Source organism: Hyla sarda, chromosome 6 (assembly GCF_029499605.1).
Source record: "Hyla sarda isolate aHylSar1 chromosome 6, aHylSar1.hap1, whole genome shotgun sequence".
Lineage (NCBI taxonomy): Eukaryota > Metazoa > Chordata > Amphibia > Anura > Hylidae > Hyla > Hyla sarda.
The window spans coordinates 148522226-148540045 of NC_079194.1; the positions used below are offsets into that span (position 1 = coordinate 148522226).

Consider the following 17820-nt stretch of genomic DNA (forward strand, 5'->3'; position numbering starts at 1 on the left):
GAAGAGACGTTTAAGGGGGGATATGATAAATGTATATAAGTATATTAATGGCCCATACAAAAAATATGGAGAAAAACTGTTCCAGGTTAAACCCCCCAAACGACGAGGGGGCACTCCCTCTGTCTGGAGAAGAAAAGGTTTAGTCTAAAGGGGCGACACGCCTTCTTTACCATAAGAACTGTGAATTTATGGAACAGTCTACCTCAGGAACTGGTCACAGCAGGAACAATTAATAGCTTTAAAACAGGGTTAGATACATTCCTGGAACAAAATAACATTAATGCTTATGCAGAATTATAAAACTACATCCCTTCCCCTTATCCCCTTACACCCTTCCCTTCAACTCCCTGGTTGGACTTGATGGACGTATGTCTTTTTTCAACCATACTAACTATGTAACTAAGTTGTAATATCACACACAACCTGAGGACAGGTGTGATTCTGTTTTTGAAAGAAATGTGCTCTTTTTTCTTATTCCAGGACAACCCTTTTAAAGTGTCTGATGCTTGATATTTAGACCACATCAGTGCAGATGACAACACACTGCTGCTCAATGGCCTCTCCATCGAGGAAATCTAGATATTACCCAATATGTGTAGAAGTTTTTGGGACACATTAACAATAAACAGCTTAGTGATCCAACAACACAACTAACAAACTGGTTTTATCTCAATATAGCTTAAAGGTGTATTCCAGTACTTTTAAATGTATCCTATTGCGGGGGGTCTGAACCCTGCATGGAGTGGTGGGGTCGGCAGACGCTCCATGCTTTGTCTATGGAAGCGCCAGAGATAAAACATGGAGAGTGTGCTGACCCCACCGCTCCATGCACAAGGCAAGTCAGAGCCCCATCTTGGAGATCGTGGGGTGTCTCAGCATCGATCAGACAGTTATTCCCTGTCCTGTAGATAGTAATCTGTTTTAAAGTACTGAGGTACCTCTTTACACGATAAGACGTTTTTTAACTTTCCAAAATTGATTGTGCTTCAAATTATCACCACAGATCTCTACTTGCTGTCAGCGAACAGATACATTCGGAGGCTGAAAACTGTTCCTGGCTTAGTCCTGCTCACTTATCTCAGGGTTGTTACAATTAATTGACGGATGTAAGGCTGGGTTCACACTACGTTCTGTCCATACGGGGACCGGATCCAGCTTGGGGACCCGACCCCCTTCTCATTCATTTGAATGAGCCGACCGGCATCAGATAGTGACTCCGGTCGGCTCTTTTTTGCCCCGTATATTGTTTTCTGGCTGGACTGAAAACCGCAGCAGACCACGGTTTTCAGTCCGGCCAAAAAAAACAATACGAGTCTATCTATCTGACTCCGGTCGGCTCATTCAAATGAATGAGATCGGAGCCGGGTCCGGCTGGGATATGAAATCCTCCTCCCGCATTCGGTCCCCGTATGGACAAAACTTAGTGTGAGTGCAGCCTAAAACATATCAGTCTGTAGTCCAGGACGGTAATATGCTGCTGATCTCCTAAACTGACCTAATACACATAATCAAATCCTCAGCTGTGAGAAGTATTCGATCTGGACAAATGTTTTTGTTTCTGAATAGAAACCAAAATGTTTCTATTCACTGAGAGCAGAAATCAGTGTATCAGAAAAGTATATCAGACTTTTTAGTATGTTGTGATGAATTGTCAGTCTTTCTAGCTGCTGATGTCTGATCCCCACTGAAGGGAGTGAAGCACAAAAGCCATCTTGTTGGTTATTGCATGTCCTTCCACATGTCCTATATGTTGTTCCACCTGTTTCTGGAGCCATATGCTTTGTAAGGCAGCGAATAGTCTGTTCCAGGCCGATTGATCCAATGGCTCTGTGTTTGCCTTAGTTGCTCTTTCTGCTCTTGTTCTGACAATAATCTCATGACTTTTTCTTGATCTTTGAAAGGGCTTCCTCCGTACTCCTGCCGCAGCCACATTCTGTGCTGTAGGGGTAAAAGCAGGAACATAATCTGAGTTCATTTTGTATAACAAAGACCAAAGTGTCTTCAGAATATACCGCCATGGCAGCTCTGGGTAAGGGATGCAAGAGGTACTATTGAATGGGCTACTACTGTACTTGCTACATTCAACTCACTACTGGTACCAAGAAACCCTAAGCAGAAAAGTTAGCTTCCCTTGGGTCTCATTCTTAGCTTGTGTCTCTGTTCCTAATTTGAATTTTTCATTGAGTCTTGTTGAGTATAGAATATAGGTCTTCTAATCTTATGGGGGACATTTACTAAAGCATTTGCGCCTGTACACATACATTTTATTTTTGTGTGGGTCCCATGCTGGTACTGCAGTGGTTTCCAAATTTAACACTGGGGTTTAAAGGGGTACTCTGCCAGAAAACATGTTATCCTTTATCCAAAGGATAGAGAATAAGATGCCAGATCACGGGGATCCTGCCTCTGGGGACCTCCACGATTTCCGGCCCAGCAGAGGCAGCGTCCAGAACACAGACGCCTAGGGCTTCCATGTCCGTGACATCCTGCCACGCCCCCTCCATTCATGTCTATGGGAGGGGGCGTGGCGGCTAAAACAGGCAAATAATCTCACTAGCTTTGATTGTTTCTCTTCCATAACTCACTCTCTCTCTTTGGAAAGTGTAGCATGCACACCGGGTGCATAGTTTTGTGCACCAAATGGCAACAGAATATCGCACATTACAATTGGCTTAAATTTACTAAAAGGTGTATCTCTCATAGTATTCTAGCCAGTGGATAGACATTAAAAATTACACAGAATACATATGCAATGTCGCACCAAAAACACTGTAGATAGTAAATCTCCCCCATGACCACTGCTGCCCAATTTACTGTCATATGTCAATACCATACAGCTATGTATTTAGACATAGAATAAAGATTGTGGTAGCTGTAAGTTGAAGGGCTAAAGAATGGATGATAGATAGATAGATAGATAGATAGATAGATATGAGATAGATAGATAGAGAGATATGAGATAGCAAAATAGATAGATAGATAAATAGATAGATGATAGGTGTTTATCTGGCAGAAATGAAAGATATGAATGAGGTAGAAATGTTAGAAAGATAGATAGATAGATAGATAGATAGATAGATAGATAATAGGAGTTTATCTGGCAGAAATGAAAGATATGAGGTAGAAACGTTAGATAGATAGATAAAATCAAGTAGGTATAGACCAGGAGAGCTGGTTGAAACATTGCACTGCTGTATGAGGCAATAAACTTCACCATTTTATTCACTATCCTGGAGTGCTGTGGGACACTTTATTTAGATAGATAGATAGATAGATAGATATACAGCAACAGAAGAATGCAGCAGCACACTGCCAGCACAAGGATATAGGTGCAACATGAATATGTAGTTAAAACATGAGAGCTATACAGCTATGGTGTAATAGATGCAAATGTGAAACTATGAAATAGTGAGGCACTTAGCTCGCAAATTTGTCTCCGCCGGCGGTCAAATAGCTTGGACCGTCCCACCGCGATAAGGTAGCCTCCTGGGACGGACCCTACACTGTGAATATGCCTCTGTGTGAACAGTTCAGTAAGCATGGCAGGATCTGGAACATCCAAGCCACCTTATATACACACCTGATAGAGGTGGGTGGGGTGCAAGGCCAACATGGAGGTAGCCACTCCCCCGTATGTGCAATACAGACAAAGAATAAGTCAGCCAGCACTTTAGTTGGTATCAACTAAAGTGCTGGCTGACTTATTCTTTGTCTGTATTGCACATACGGGGGAGTGGCTACCTCCATGTTGGCCTTGCACCCCACCCACCTCTATCAGGTGTGTATATAAGGTGGCTTGGATGTTCCAGATCCTGCCATGCTTACTGAACTGTTCACACAGAGGCATATTCACAGTGTAGGGTCCGTCCCAGGAGGCTACCTTATCGCGGTGGGACGGTCCAAGCTATTTGACCGCCGGCGGAGACAAATTTGCGAGCTAAGTGCCTCACTATTTCATAGTTTCACATTTGCATCTATTACACCATAGCTGTATAGCTCTCCATGTTTTAACTACATATTCATGTTGCACCTATATCCTTGTGCTGGCAGTGTGCTGCTGCATTCTTCTGTTGCTGTATATCTAGCCTAGTAGCGTACACCTGTAGGCCAGGTCCATATAATAGTTTGGTATCAACTAAAGTGCTGGCTGACTTATTCTTTGTCTAGATAGATAGATAGATAGATAAATTGATATGAGATAGATAGATAGATAGCAACAGGTGCCTTGGATGTTTCAGACCTTTCAATGCCTGCTGTACTGTTCACAGAGAGGCATATTCATAGTGTAGGGTCCATCCCAGAATGAGGTCACCTTACCGTGGTGGGACGGTCCACTTTACTTGGTCGCCAAATTTGCAAGCTAAGTACCTCATAATTTCATAGTTTCATATTTTCATCTATTGCACTACAGCTGTATGGCTTTTCATGTTCTATCTATATACTCATGTTTTATCTATATACTCATGTTGTATCTATATCTTTGTGCTAGCAGTGTGCTGCTGTATTCTCTTGTTGCTGTAAATTTAGCCCAGCAGCCTGCACCTGTAAGCCAGGTCTTTACAATAGTTTGGAATCAATAGTGCTGGCCAACTTATTCTTTGGTTGTATTACACATACGGGGGAGTGGCTACCTCCATGTTGGCTCTTGCACCCCCACCCACCTCTATTAGGTGTATATAAGGGGCCTTGGATGTTTCAGACCTTTCAATGCCTGCTGTACTGTTCACACAGAGGCATATTCATAGTGTAGGGTCCGTCCCAGAATGAGGTCACCTTACTGTGGTGGGACGGTCCACGCTATTTGGCCGCCAAATTTGCAAGCTAAATACCTCATAATTTCATAGTTTCATATTTTCATCTAGTGCACTACAGCTGTGTTCTATCTATATACTCATGTTTTATCTATATACTCATGTTGTATCTATATCTTTGTGCTAGCAGTGTGCTGCTGTATTCTCCTGTTGCTGTATATTTAGCCCAGCAGCCTGCACCTGTAAGCCAGGTCTTTACAATAGTTTGGAATCAATAGTGCTGGACAACATATTCTTTGGTTAGATAGATAGATAGATAGATAGATAGGAGATAGATGATAGATAAATAGATAGATAGGTGTTTATCTAGCAGAAATTTAAACACAAAAGGGGAAGACTTATCAAAACCTTTTCAGATCGTCCCCACTGTTCCTTAGGTAGATGGAACTTCCGGCAAACCTTTTCAAATCCCCTCAGGAACACATCCAGAACACCATCTTTCTCCAACATGGGGAAATGTTCCAAGCGAGGTTTGTGGTCTCCTTGATCCTGCACATCACTGCATGCAGATAAAGCATCCCCTCTCAGCCTCAGAACCTCCAGTTCATGCCTCCACTGGGCCTCTCTCTCTGCCGCCTCTCTCTCTGCGGCTCGTGCCTGGGCCTCCCTCTCTGCAGTTTGGTAATGGAGAAGCAGTTGGAGTTTCATATTGGCATCCACATTCCCAAGGTGCTGTAAGGCAGTCCGCATATAAGAGTCCAAGGCCTCATGTGGAGTACTGTCCTGATGGGGAGTAATGTTGTATTCCCCAGGAGATATCAGTCCTTGGATGGTAGCTCCAGCTGTAGGACTTTGTCTCATGTCACTCAGCTCTTCTGCATGGGCATCATACTCCACAAGATCAGCAATAAGCTGTTCCTTGTTCTTTCCTGCAGTAGGGATGTCCTTTTCTTGGCACATTAGCTCCAGTGCAGACTTGGACTGCTTGTGATATGCCTCCATATTTCCGAGATGAGACAGAGGAGGTAAAACAGGAGATGGGGAGGACAGAACTGTCTTGCACTCTTTTTGTATGTCTTTTAAACCAGCACTGAGCTCTGTCTTTGAAATTTACACACAAGAATATGTATGCAATTTCTTTTTAGTGCTAAGATTTCCTTACAGGTAAAATCCAGCAAGCACTAAAAATCTCTAAATATATCCCGACGCTGCCACCAGTTATCACGATCACACCCTATCGGTCCAGCTGAGATGCTAGAGAGAGTGTGATGGTGCAAGGGTTAAGACTACCAGACCTCTGGGTATATACTACTAGTCCCAGCAAGTCACCAAATTAACCCTTAGATAAATATGTTTCCACCAGAGCTGCCTTCAGAAAGGTGAGCTCATATATTTAGAGATCAAAGACCAGAGCTGATTAAACATTTAATCTGATAAAAGGTATCACAGTGTTGACTATATAAAAATACAGAAACAAATGACATACAGTTACAAAAATATGAAAGAGTTTAGCAAGGCAAGTTCAGAAAACAAAAATGAAGTTCTTACAGCATGATGGTATAGCAGTCCTTGTCAGTGAGAGTCCAGCTCTGAGTCCAACACACTGAGTCTAGCATTGTTAAATATTATATATCTGCCTTTTTGGAAGGAGACTCCATTCCCACCTCCCCTCTGATCCCACCAGGGGGGCATCTCTGTTCCTGGCCCTCTTATCTGGTTGATTATATGATGGGACCAGAGTGCCCCTTACATCCTGCTGCTTCAAAGAGCCTCTGACTTCAAAGGAGATACAAACAAACAGCCAGACCCCCAATAAAATGCAATACACAAAAGGATACACCGTCTGAATGACCTCTCACCCATGTCTTGAATAACACATCACACACAGTTATAATTTATAATACACATATAGGATTTTAATAATCAGGCCTTGGGCCTGACACAAGCAATTCACAGAGACTATCTGTATACATTATTAGGCCATATGGAGTTAATGGAGGATGAAGCAGTGTATGTGCTGGGAAATGGCTGTCCCCTCTGTCTGCTCCAGTTAACTGGCTTCTTATAAAATACGTTCAATCAGCGATGAATACTCCAGATTTACTTTTTGCCATGGTATACATGTGGACTTAAATTTACCTGAGTGAACACTGCCAGGATCAATATGCTGATGATATTCCTGTGCAACATATGGTGCTGTTGTATGTGAAGTAGTGGCTGTGTTCTGTATTACTATGGGTGTTCCTTATAAAGATATATAAATTGCGGGGGCACCCAAAAAAATCTGGGTCCAATGGGTCCAACTGGTGGAAGTGGCATTTTTCCCCAATACATTTCACTGTATTTTTTCATAGACTCTAAAGCCTTTAATGTAAACAAATGCAGTACAATATTACAGACTATGATTGTGTAATACATGGTTACCGCCCACCTTCTACCTTTTCTTGACACAATATACTGTTGAGTTTTTTCTCTTTTCCTGTCTGCTCAGCTTAGCCTTTTTCAAGTTCAGCCACAGACATGGCCTTTCTTCTTTTTGGTTATTCTCTCTACTCGCTCCTGACACGCGATGCTTCTCCCAGCAATGGGTGGAGATAGCAGACAACTGCAGACCTCAATATCTGTGTTTCCAAACACAAACCCTACAATTCAGTTTTATGTATGGCCCAGCTGATAAATATGTGTAATACAGTGGGGAAAAAAGTATTTAGTCAGCCACCAATTGTGCAAGTTCTCCCACTTAAAAAGATGAGAGGCTTGTAATTTTCATCATAGGTATACCTCAACTAAGAGACAGAATGAGAAAAAAAAATCCCTAAAATCACATTGTCTGATTTTTTAAGAATTTACTTGCAAATTATGGTGGAAAATAAGTATTTGGTCAATAACAAAAGTTCATCTCAATACTTTGTTATATATTCTTTGTTGGCAATGACAGAGGTCAAATGTTTTCTGTAAGTCTTCACAAGGTTTTCACACACTGTTGCTGGTATTTTGGCCCATTCCTCCATGTAGATCTCCTCTAGAACAGTCATGTGTTGGGGCTGTCGCTGGTCAACACAGACTTTCCACTCCCTCCAAAGGTTTTCTATGGGGTTGAGATCTGGAGACTGGCTAGGCTAGAGTGAAGTCAGGGGCCACCTTTGTAAGTGTAAATATGGGGCCCTTGCTGTTCTGTTTTCTCTCAATTGTTACGTTGTTGCAATCCATTCTCCAGGGGAGAAACATGAGCAACAACATAATATTGAGGAACAGATACTGGCCAGACCTGAAACACAATAAATACAGGTAGCCAAACAAAAATATAAATTCAAAAACCAACACTTTTTTTTGTCCAGATTGCGACATTTGTAAATACTGAGTAAAGCTGCAGCACAGGATTCCTGGGACACATGTACAAAGACATATGATGAGGAGGAAATGTCATGGTCACGTATATCATGGGTTGTTTGTCTCGATCATACAAACTGGTGAACTGCAGCAGGGATTTTCCAGGCAATACTTCTTACTTACAGTCATGGCCATAAATGTTGGCACCCCTGAAATTTTGCAAGAAAATGAAGTATTTCTCACAGAAAAGGATTGCAGTAACATATGTTTTGCTATACACATGTTTATTCCCTTTGTGTGTATTGGAACTAAACCAAAAAAGGGAGGGAAAAAAGCAAATTGGACATAATGTCACATCAAATTCCAAAGATGGTCTGGACAAAATTATTGGGACCCTTTCAAAATTGTGGAAAAATAAGATTGTTTCAAGCATGTGATGCTCCTTTAAACTCACCTGGGGCAAGTAACAGGTGTGGGCAATATAAAAATGAATTTAAAAAATCCTGTGTGGATCCCAGGGCATTCATTAATTATTACAATAACCCTTTGGGAGGACTGGCCCCCCTCGGGGAAAAGAGGCCCTACAGATTGGGCACCACTAAAATCAATTTTTATTGGTATGCATTAAAATATTGAACATACAAATAAGCCACAGATAATGGTTTAAAAATATCAGAGATCCCAGTATGACTTCTTACTGTTTTTAGGCTATGTGCCTTATCAGTGGCAATATAGTGGCTTCTACTTTCACAGTATCACAAGGAGAGGTTAATTTCCACCTTCCCTTAAAGGAGAACTCCGGAATATAAAAATTGTCGCTCATAGTGCCGGCAGTAAAAAAAATAAAGATGTACATACCTTCCTCCGCTCCCCCGGGGCCTCCAGTAACCGGCTCCGATCTCCGCTGCGATCCACTTCCTGGTTGCCGGTGGTCGGATGAATCATACTGCGCTCAGCCAATCACCAGTCACAGCGAAATCAGGCCGACGATAGGCTGAGCGGCAGTGTGAAAATGCTTCAGGACACAAAATTCTTCACTACACCGGCACCTCGGCCGGGGCCGAAAACGTCACACTGCCACTCAGCCTATCGCGGGCCGAGTCAGGATTTCACTGCGGCCGGTGATTGGCTGAGCACAGTAAGACTCTCCGACCACCGGCAACCAGGAAGAGGATCACGGAGGAGGCCGGAGCCGGTTACCAGAGGCCCCTGGGGAGCGGAGGAAGGTATGTACATCTTTATTTTTTTACTGCCGACACTATGGGCGACAATTTTTATATTCTGGAGTTCTCCTTTAAGATCTGTTGTATAGTATATGTGATTACTTGGTACTGGAGATTTGGTATTATTACAGCACTGTGAGAGGTCTCTCACACCTTCTCATAAATCTCTATAAGGAGTATTATACTCCCTTCTACTAGATATTGTGCTCTTCATAAGGAGGAGTGCTTAGCTAGCTTATCATAGGGGGTCTCTCACACCCTCCTATGTTAATGCTATGCCACCTATACTGTGGATTATATGTACATATAGCAATCGGGAGGTCTCTCACCCCCCTCTTAAACTCGTATAGTGCTGTATGCTTTGAAAAGGATGCTGTGCATCTCCTCACTATTATACATTTCTCTGGATACTCTTTACCAGTATTCATTAAGACCACTATGTAACCACTTAATATAAATTTTTCCTTTTATGTAGATAGTCATTTAGGATCCCTGCCTAAAATAAAGTACGCCAGCCTCCCTGACATTTCGCCAGAGAACTGGCTTTTTCAAGGGTAGTGAGACTAATGGCAATATCGTCGTATGCGCTGCTATTTATAATCTTAGAGTGTGATGTCATTTCCTGTGGCGTCCCTGAGTGTTTCCGGTCCTGTCTACCAATCAGGGGGAGCCACGTCAGACGACGCATGAGTGCGGTCACATGATACATTTCATGTGATCCGTTGTAGCCATCAGGTGGGTTGGCTCCTCCTGTGCATGCGTCTGCACATCCTCGCGCGGGACTGCGTTTTCACATGCGAGTATGTGCATGCCCACTGTGAACATACCTACTGTGGCCATCACGCCCCCTCCCATAGAATTGCATTGAGGGGGTGGGGCATGACATCACATGGGGGCGGAGTCGTGACGTCACAATACTCCCTCTCCGTGGTCAGGAGGCATAACACTGAGAGCCTCCAGCGCTTCCTGCAGTGCTTACAGGTGGGTGCTGCATGCTGAATCGCGGGGGTCCCCAGCGGCGGGACCCCCGCGATCAGACATCTTATCCCCTGTCCTTTAGATAGAGGATAAGATGTCTTGGGGCCAGAGTACCCCTTTAACCCCTTAAGGACTGAGCCCTTTTTCACCTTAAGGACGCAGCCCTTGTTTGCAATTCTGACCACTATCACTTTATGCATTAAGAACTCTGGGATGCTTTTACCAATTCTTCTGATTCCGAGATTGTTTTTTCGTTATATATTCTACTTTAACACAGTGGTAAATTTTCGTCGTTACTTGCATCCTTTCTTGGTAAAAAATCCCAAAATTTCATGAAAAATTTAAAAAATTTAGCATTTTTCTAACTTTGAAACTCTCTGCTTGTAAGGAAAATGGATATTCCAAATAAATTATATATTGATTCACATATACAATATGTCTACTTTATATTTGCATCATAAAATTGCCATGTTTTTACTTTTGGAAGACATCAGAGGGCTTCAAAGTATAGCAGCAATTTTCCAATTTTTCAAAAAATTTTAAAAATCTGAATTTTTCAGGGACCAGTTCAGTTTTGAAGCGGATTTGAGGGGTCTTCATATTAGAAATACCCTATAAATGACCCCATTATAAAAACTGCACCCCTCAAAGTATTCAAAATGACATTCAGTCTGTGTTAACCCTTTAGGTGTTTCATAGGAATAGCAGCAAAATAAAGGAGAAAATTCAAAATCTTAATTTTTTACACTGGCATGTTCTTGTAGACCCAGTTTTTGAAATTTTACAAGGGGTAAAAGGAGAAAAAGCCACCAAAATTTGTAACCAAATTTCTCTCGAGTAAGGAAATACCTCATAGGTGGATGTCAAGTGCTCTGTGGGTGCACTACAAGGCTCAGAAGGGAAGGAGCGACAATGGGATTTTGGAGAGTACGTTTTTCTGAAATGGTTTTTGGGGGGCATGTCACATTTAGGAAGCCCCTATGGTGCCAAAACAGCAAAAAAAAAACAACATGGCATACTATTTTGGAAACTACACCCGTCAAGGAACGTAACAAGGGTCCAGTGAGCCTTCCCCCACAGGTGTTTGATGACTTTTCCTTGAAGTCGGATGTGTAAATAAATTTTATTTTTTCACTAAAATGCTGGTTTTCCCCCAAATTTTACATTTTTGCAAGGGGTAATAGGAGAAAAAATGCCACCCAAAATTTGTAACCCCATCTCTTCTGAGTATGGAAATACCCCATGTGTGGATGTCAAGTGCACTGCGGGCGTACTACAATGCTCAACGAAAATGTGTCAAACACCTGTGGGGTGTTAAGGCTCACTATACCCCTTGTTACATTCCGTGAGGGGTGTAGTTTCCAATATGGGGTCACATCTGGGTATTTATTGTTCTGCGTTTATGTCAGAACTGCTGTAAAATCAGCCACCCCTGTGCAAATCACCAATTTAGACCTCAAATGTACATAGTGCGCTCTCCTGACCCTTTCTCTTTGCTCTCCTGCGTTTGCAGAACATTTTACGCCCACATATGGGGTATTTCCGTATTCAGGAGAAATTGTGTTTTTGTGGGTCTTTTTTTTTTCCTTTTGCCTCTAAAATTAAAAGTATAGGGCAACACCAGCATGTTAGTGTAAATATTTTTTTTTTACGCTAACATGCTGGTGCAGACCCCAACTTTACCTTTTTATAAGGGGTAAAAGGAGAAAAAGCCCCCCAAAATTTGTAACGCAATTTCAATGGAGATAGCCCATATGTGGCCCTAAACTGTTTCCTTGAAATACAATAGGGCTCAGAAGTGAAAGAGCGCCATGCGCATTTGAGGCCTAAATTGGGGATTTGAATCCGCCACAAAAATACCCCACGGCAGTGTTTCCCAAACAGGGTGTCTCCAGCTGTTGCAAAACTCCCAGCATGCCTGGACAGTCAGTGGCTGTCCAGCAATACTGGGAGTTGTTGTTTTTCAACAGCTGGAGGCTCCGTTTTGGAAACAGTGCCGTACAAGACGTTTTTTTTTTATTGGGGGGGGGGGGGTGGACTGTGTAGGGGTTTGTATATATGTAGTGTTTTACTTTTTATTTTGTGTAGGTGTAGTGTCGTGTAGTGTAGTGTAGTGTAGTGTTTTTAGGATACATTCACATGGTTGGGTTTACAGTGAGTTTGAGCTGCAGCTGAAAATTTGCCGCATCTCAAACTTGCAGCAGAAAACTTGCTGGGGCAAACCTCCAGCTGTTGCAACTCCCAGCATGCACTGACAGACCATACATGCTGGGAGTTGTAGTTATGCAACAGCATGAGGCACATTGGTTGCCAAACACTGAGCATTTGTTACTTAACTCAGTGTTTCACAACCAGTGTGCCTCCAGCTGTTGCAAAACTACAACTCACAGCATGCATAGACAGTCGAAGGGCATGCTGAGAGTTGTAGTTTTGCAACAGCTGGAGGCACACTGCTACAACTCCCAGCATGCCCTTTGGTAGTCTGTGCATGCTGGGAGTTGTAGTTATGCAACAGCTGAATGCACACTTTTTCATAGAAAAAATTTGCCTCCAGTTGTTGCATAACTAAAACCCCCAGCATGCACAGACTACCAAAGGGCATGCTGTAGTTGGAACTCCAGCTGTTGCAAAACTACAACTCTCAGCATGCCCTTTGGCTTTGCATGCTGCGAGTTGTTGCTAAGCAACAGTAGGAGGTGAACAGGCCTCACCTCCTGTTGTATCCTGCTGCTGGGATCGCCACCGCTGTATCCTGCCGCTGGGACCGATCCTGAGGGGACCCCCGCCGGACAAGGGCAAGGTAGGAGACCCCCGCCGGCACTGATCTCCGCTCCGATCACCGTCCCGATAACCGCCCAGCAGGTCCGTGATTGGTCAGTCGTTCTTACCGATCAATCACGTGATCGTGAGGCGGCACCCGTGCCACCTCACTCCTTCTGGGTAAGGTTGAATGGGGCTGTCTCGGACAGCCTCATTCACCCTTTTTTTCTGGGTCACTGGGTCACCAGAGTCCCGATTGACCCGGAATATCGGCAAATCGCTGGTCTGAATTGACCGGCGATTTGCCGCGATTGCCGACATGGGGGTCTCAGGACCCGCCTGGGCGATATGCCGGGATGGCTGCTGATAGATATCAGCAGTCATCCCCTTCCGATCACCATGTCCAGAGACACGGTAATCCAGGAAATTTGCGCCATAAATGTACAGCGCTATGCACTAAGTACTTCTTAGCAGCGCCGTACATTTACGGCGCTCGTCCTTAAGGGGTTAAGGGGAGGTGGAAATTAACCTCCCCTTGTGATACTGTGAAAGTAGAAGCCACTATATTGCCACTGATAAGGCACATAGCCTAAAAACAGTAAGAAGTCACACTGGGATCTCTGGGTTGCTTATTTGTATATTCAATATTTTAATGCATGCCAATAAAAATTGATTTTAGTGGTGCCCAACCTGTAGGGCCTCTTTACCCCAAGGGGGCTAGTCCCAAAGGGTTATTGTAATAAATAGACAATATAAAAATCAAACCTGAAAGCATATAAAAAGGAGAGAAGTTCACTTAGTCTTTGCATTGTGTGTCTGTGTGGGCAACACAAAGCATGGACAAAAGAAAGAGGAGATGAGAACTGTCTGAGGACTTAAGAACCAAAATTGTGGAGAAATATCAACAATCTCAAGGTTACAAGTCCATCTCCAGAGATCTAGATTTGCCTTTGTCCACAGTGCGCGACATTATCAAGAAGTTTGCAACCCGTGGCACTGTAGCTAATCTAACACATGTGTTGGGCAATACAATGCTAATAGCACGCCGACTATATCTTTTTCATAAAGTGAGCGACTTTACAAGACATGACTCACGTTTCTTGAAAATGGAAAATTGTAATCAAATTGTAATCAATGGAAAACAGCAGCATTTTCAGTATGTTCACTAGTCATGGCACAACGTTTTAGGGGCGGACCATGAATTATTATTATCGATATTACAATAACTGTGCTTCATTGAAAGCAAGAGAACCACAAGTGGCCACTTTATTTTCATCCAACACATGACATATTGAACATTTGTTCCGGAATCAAAAATTCAGTGACCTCCATCCATAGGAATGGATGGAGGTATCTGTTTCATGTAAGCATGAATGCTGGATGAAAGTATTGTTTGGCCATGACCATGATTCTGGATAACTCTTCATGTCATAGGCCTGGTTAGAGGTAATACTTGTGTAACAATAAGTTCACAAGGAAACAATCCGGGGTGTATTAACCATAGCAAGGCTGCGCGACACAGCACATTGGCATAGGAGGGAATGATGGACACTTATGTAGTTTGTGGAAATTTGACTTTTCCATTTGGCAAATCAAAATTTTTCTAAAAATTGCAGGTTCCCTGGTGGTATTTCACTAACAATATGTTAAGATATTTGCTTTGGTCACAAGATAAAATTTGTCCTGTAGTTTGTAGTTTAGCAATAGCATACACGTTACAGGACATGGCGATCCTGATACAGTCTCTAGTCAGCTCTCACACTGTGTAACAAGTAATGCAGAGAAGGTACTGTATGTGGCCTGCGGGGACATCCACAAGTGTCACAATAACAGGAAGGGTTAATTGGTGTTGCAATGTAAATCAGCAGTTACTTCTACACGTGATGTTGTTAATGGAGAGATCATGACCTGTGAGAATATCTCGATGGTTTTCTAACCATTGAGCAGAGGAAAAAAGTGCAATGTCAGAATCTTGTGACCCATCACCCCGCTATGGGTGTACTGTGTAAATCTACAAATACAGATCAACATAAATACAGTGACTAATATCACTCAACACCACTCAGACTGACTGTCTTTCCTTCAAGTCCCACAGGCTGTAAAACCCACAATGTTTATGAGGTGTGTGTGACAGAGCAGTATGTGTGAGCAGAGTTTCCCCATAAATAGCACTGGTGGTAGTAGCTTGATTATCCCCTAGCTTTACTTCTGCAACCTGGATAAGGGCAAGAGGGACATGTACCCACAGCATACATAAAATGTAGTAGGTTCTTTGCAAACCATTTCTCGCTATACTACAGACAATACTGAGAAAATGTATGTTTAGAATCCAGCATATTTGTGGTCCCATTTGTACTAGCCTTTTTTTGTTGTCCTCTTGGTACCAGCCTTTTTTGTGGTCCCCTTGGTACCAGCCTTTTCTGTGGTCCTATTGGTACCATCCTTTTGTGGTCCACTTGGTACCAGCCTTTTTTGTTGTCCTCTTGGTACCATCCTCTTTTGTGGTCCTCTTGGTACTGGCCTTTTTTGTGGTCCTATTGGTATCATCCTCTTTTGTTTTCCTCTTGGTACCAGCCTTTTTGTGGACCTTTTGGTACCAGCCTTTTTGTGGTCCTCTTGATACCATCCTCTTTTGTGGTCCTCTTGGTACCAGCCTTTTTCTGTGGTCCTCTTGGTACCAGCCTCTTTTATGGTCCTCTTGGTACCAGCCTTTTTCTGTGGTCCTCTTGGTACCAGCCTCTTTTGTAGTCCTCTTGGTACCAGCCTTTTTGTGGTCCTCTCTGTACCAGCCTTTTTGTGGTCCTCTTGGTACCAGCCTTTTTGTGGTCCTCTTGATACCATCCTCTTTTGTGGTCCTCTTGGTACCAGCCTTTTTCTGTGGTCCTCTTGGTACCAGCCTTTTTTGTAGTCCTCTTGGTACCAGCCTTTTTGTGGTCCTCTCTGTACCAGCCTTTTTGTGGTCCTCTTGGTACCAGCCTTTTTGTGGTCCTCTTGATACCATCCTCTTTTGTGGTCCTCTTGGTACCAGCCTTTTTCTGTGGTCCTCTTGGTACCAGCCTTTTTTGTAGTCCTCTTGGTACCAGCCTTTTTGTGGTCCTCTCGGTACCAGCCTTTTTGTGGTCCACTTGGTACCAGCCTTTTTGTGGTCCTCTTGGTACCTCCTTCTGCCAGAAGTTTGTTTCAAGTATCTACCACACTCTTTCAGTAAAATAAGATTTTCTCACATTGCTTCAGATTCAAATTGTGCCCCATTGTTTTACTTGTATATATTTAATAGAATGTGTTTTGTTTTTTCAGATCAAGTAGAGGCATAAATTATAGAATCCTCCATGTTGAGGAAAAAATATGGAATATACAATTGTTAATAACAGATATTTTTTTCCGTGAAAAAATAATAAATACATCAAGCTAGTTCCAACTTTTTTAATGAGCAGATGTATAATTAGCTTTTCATATCTTGGTACTATGAATCTTTGGATTGAAATCTGGACTGTATGATGACTAGGCCATTGAGTTGTTATACCTTTCCTAAAGAAAAGCTCTAACTTGGTAAGAGGCGCTATACTGAAAAAATGACTAAACATCACTGAACCTGTTTTCCATCAAAGGAATAAGGATAGTGTTCAAAATTTCTATGCCCACCTGTGCATTCACTGCTGAGTCATTAAAGGGGTTGGCCGATAGAAAACTTTTTCCAGTAATGTCCCCAAAACTTTAACTTACCTTCTTCCGCTCCCTTATAGCTATGGTATCAGGATAACCCATCTCCTGCAGGTATACGCTGACAGTCTGCTCTCGGAGCCGGGCTAAGCTGTATATGTGACATCACAGCGCTGCTCAGCCAATCATTGGCCACAGTAGTGTCCCACCTTAGTCAGTGATTGATGAGTGGCATTGTCAATTTCCCCTGCTACAGATGCTTTGCAGCTTTGGGAAAACCAGTGTCACCAGCCACAGACAGAGCATCTGATAGCGAAGCTACGAGGGAGCTGAGGAAGGTGATTTAAAGTTTTTATTATTTTATTAGTCAGGCTGGAGACATTACTGTTAAAAAAATTTTACACAGGACAACCCCTTTAATTGTCTTCTGTTTTTTTTTTTACCTGACATGCAAGCTTGTATCAAAAATGTTCCAAACACTGGGGCAATGGAGTACCCCTTTAATCCAATTCTCCACACACCATGATCTCTTTTCTTTAGCCCAGTGTAGCCCTGTTTTAGATGTTCCTTTTATTCTTTTTCCCTATATACCGTATTTTCTTTACCAAATTTCTGACAGTTTGGTCACAAACATTGACTCGTTTGTCTTCATTTTATTATCATTGGTTTTGTGCATTTTCCAACTTAAGGTAGGGTAACACGTAGCGCATCCACAGTGTATATTTCACTCTGCTATGACTGGGTAGACCTGTGTGATTGCTCGTAGATTTCCCGCCTGAAGTTTTCTATTTTGGCATTTTAATGTCTTCCCATTTAGTTTTTTTTACTTATAAAAGTGTTTTATTTTGTTTCAGCTGATCTCTCTCCTTTTGGAGTTACGTTTTTCTTGCAGTTGGCCAAGTCTAACAGCTCACACGACTGGGTGTTCAAATAGTGTCTGAAACCACAATGTGATACAAGGCAATGTGGTTTAAAATGTGACATCTGCAAACAGTCCAATTCTAAATTTCCATGTATTTTACCTTTCAGGCTCACTGTCAGTTTTAGAACTGTGCTACATGAAAACCTGGCCCAAATAATTTGCAGTTTTAGACTTGTGCCGGAATTTTCCATGATTT

The 17820-nt window shown here is 42.6% G+C and overlaps 1 protein-coding gene across 5 annotated transcripts in view; it reads right to left on the reverse strand.

Annotated features, from left to right (window-relative positions):
• Positions 1 to 803: 803 nt before the first annotated feature.
• The window catches only part of LOC130276318 (dual specificity protein phosphatase 22-A-like), a 69927-nt gene continuing 52910 nt past the window's right edge, over positions 804 to 17820 (reverse strand). For all 5 annotated transcript variants that reach the window (XM_056525504.1, XM_056525506.1, XM_056525509.1 and 2 more), the window contains one exon: positions 804 to 1938. In XM_056525504.1, coding sequence (XP_056381479.1) covers positions 1744 to 1938 — 195 coding nt within the window. In that variant the 3' untranslated portion in view covers positions 804 to 1743. The remainder of the gene's footprint in view (positions 1939 to 17820) is intronic.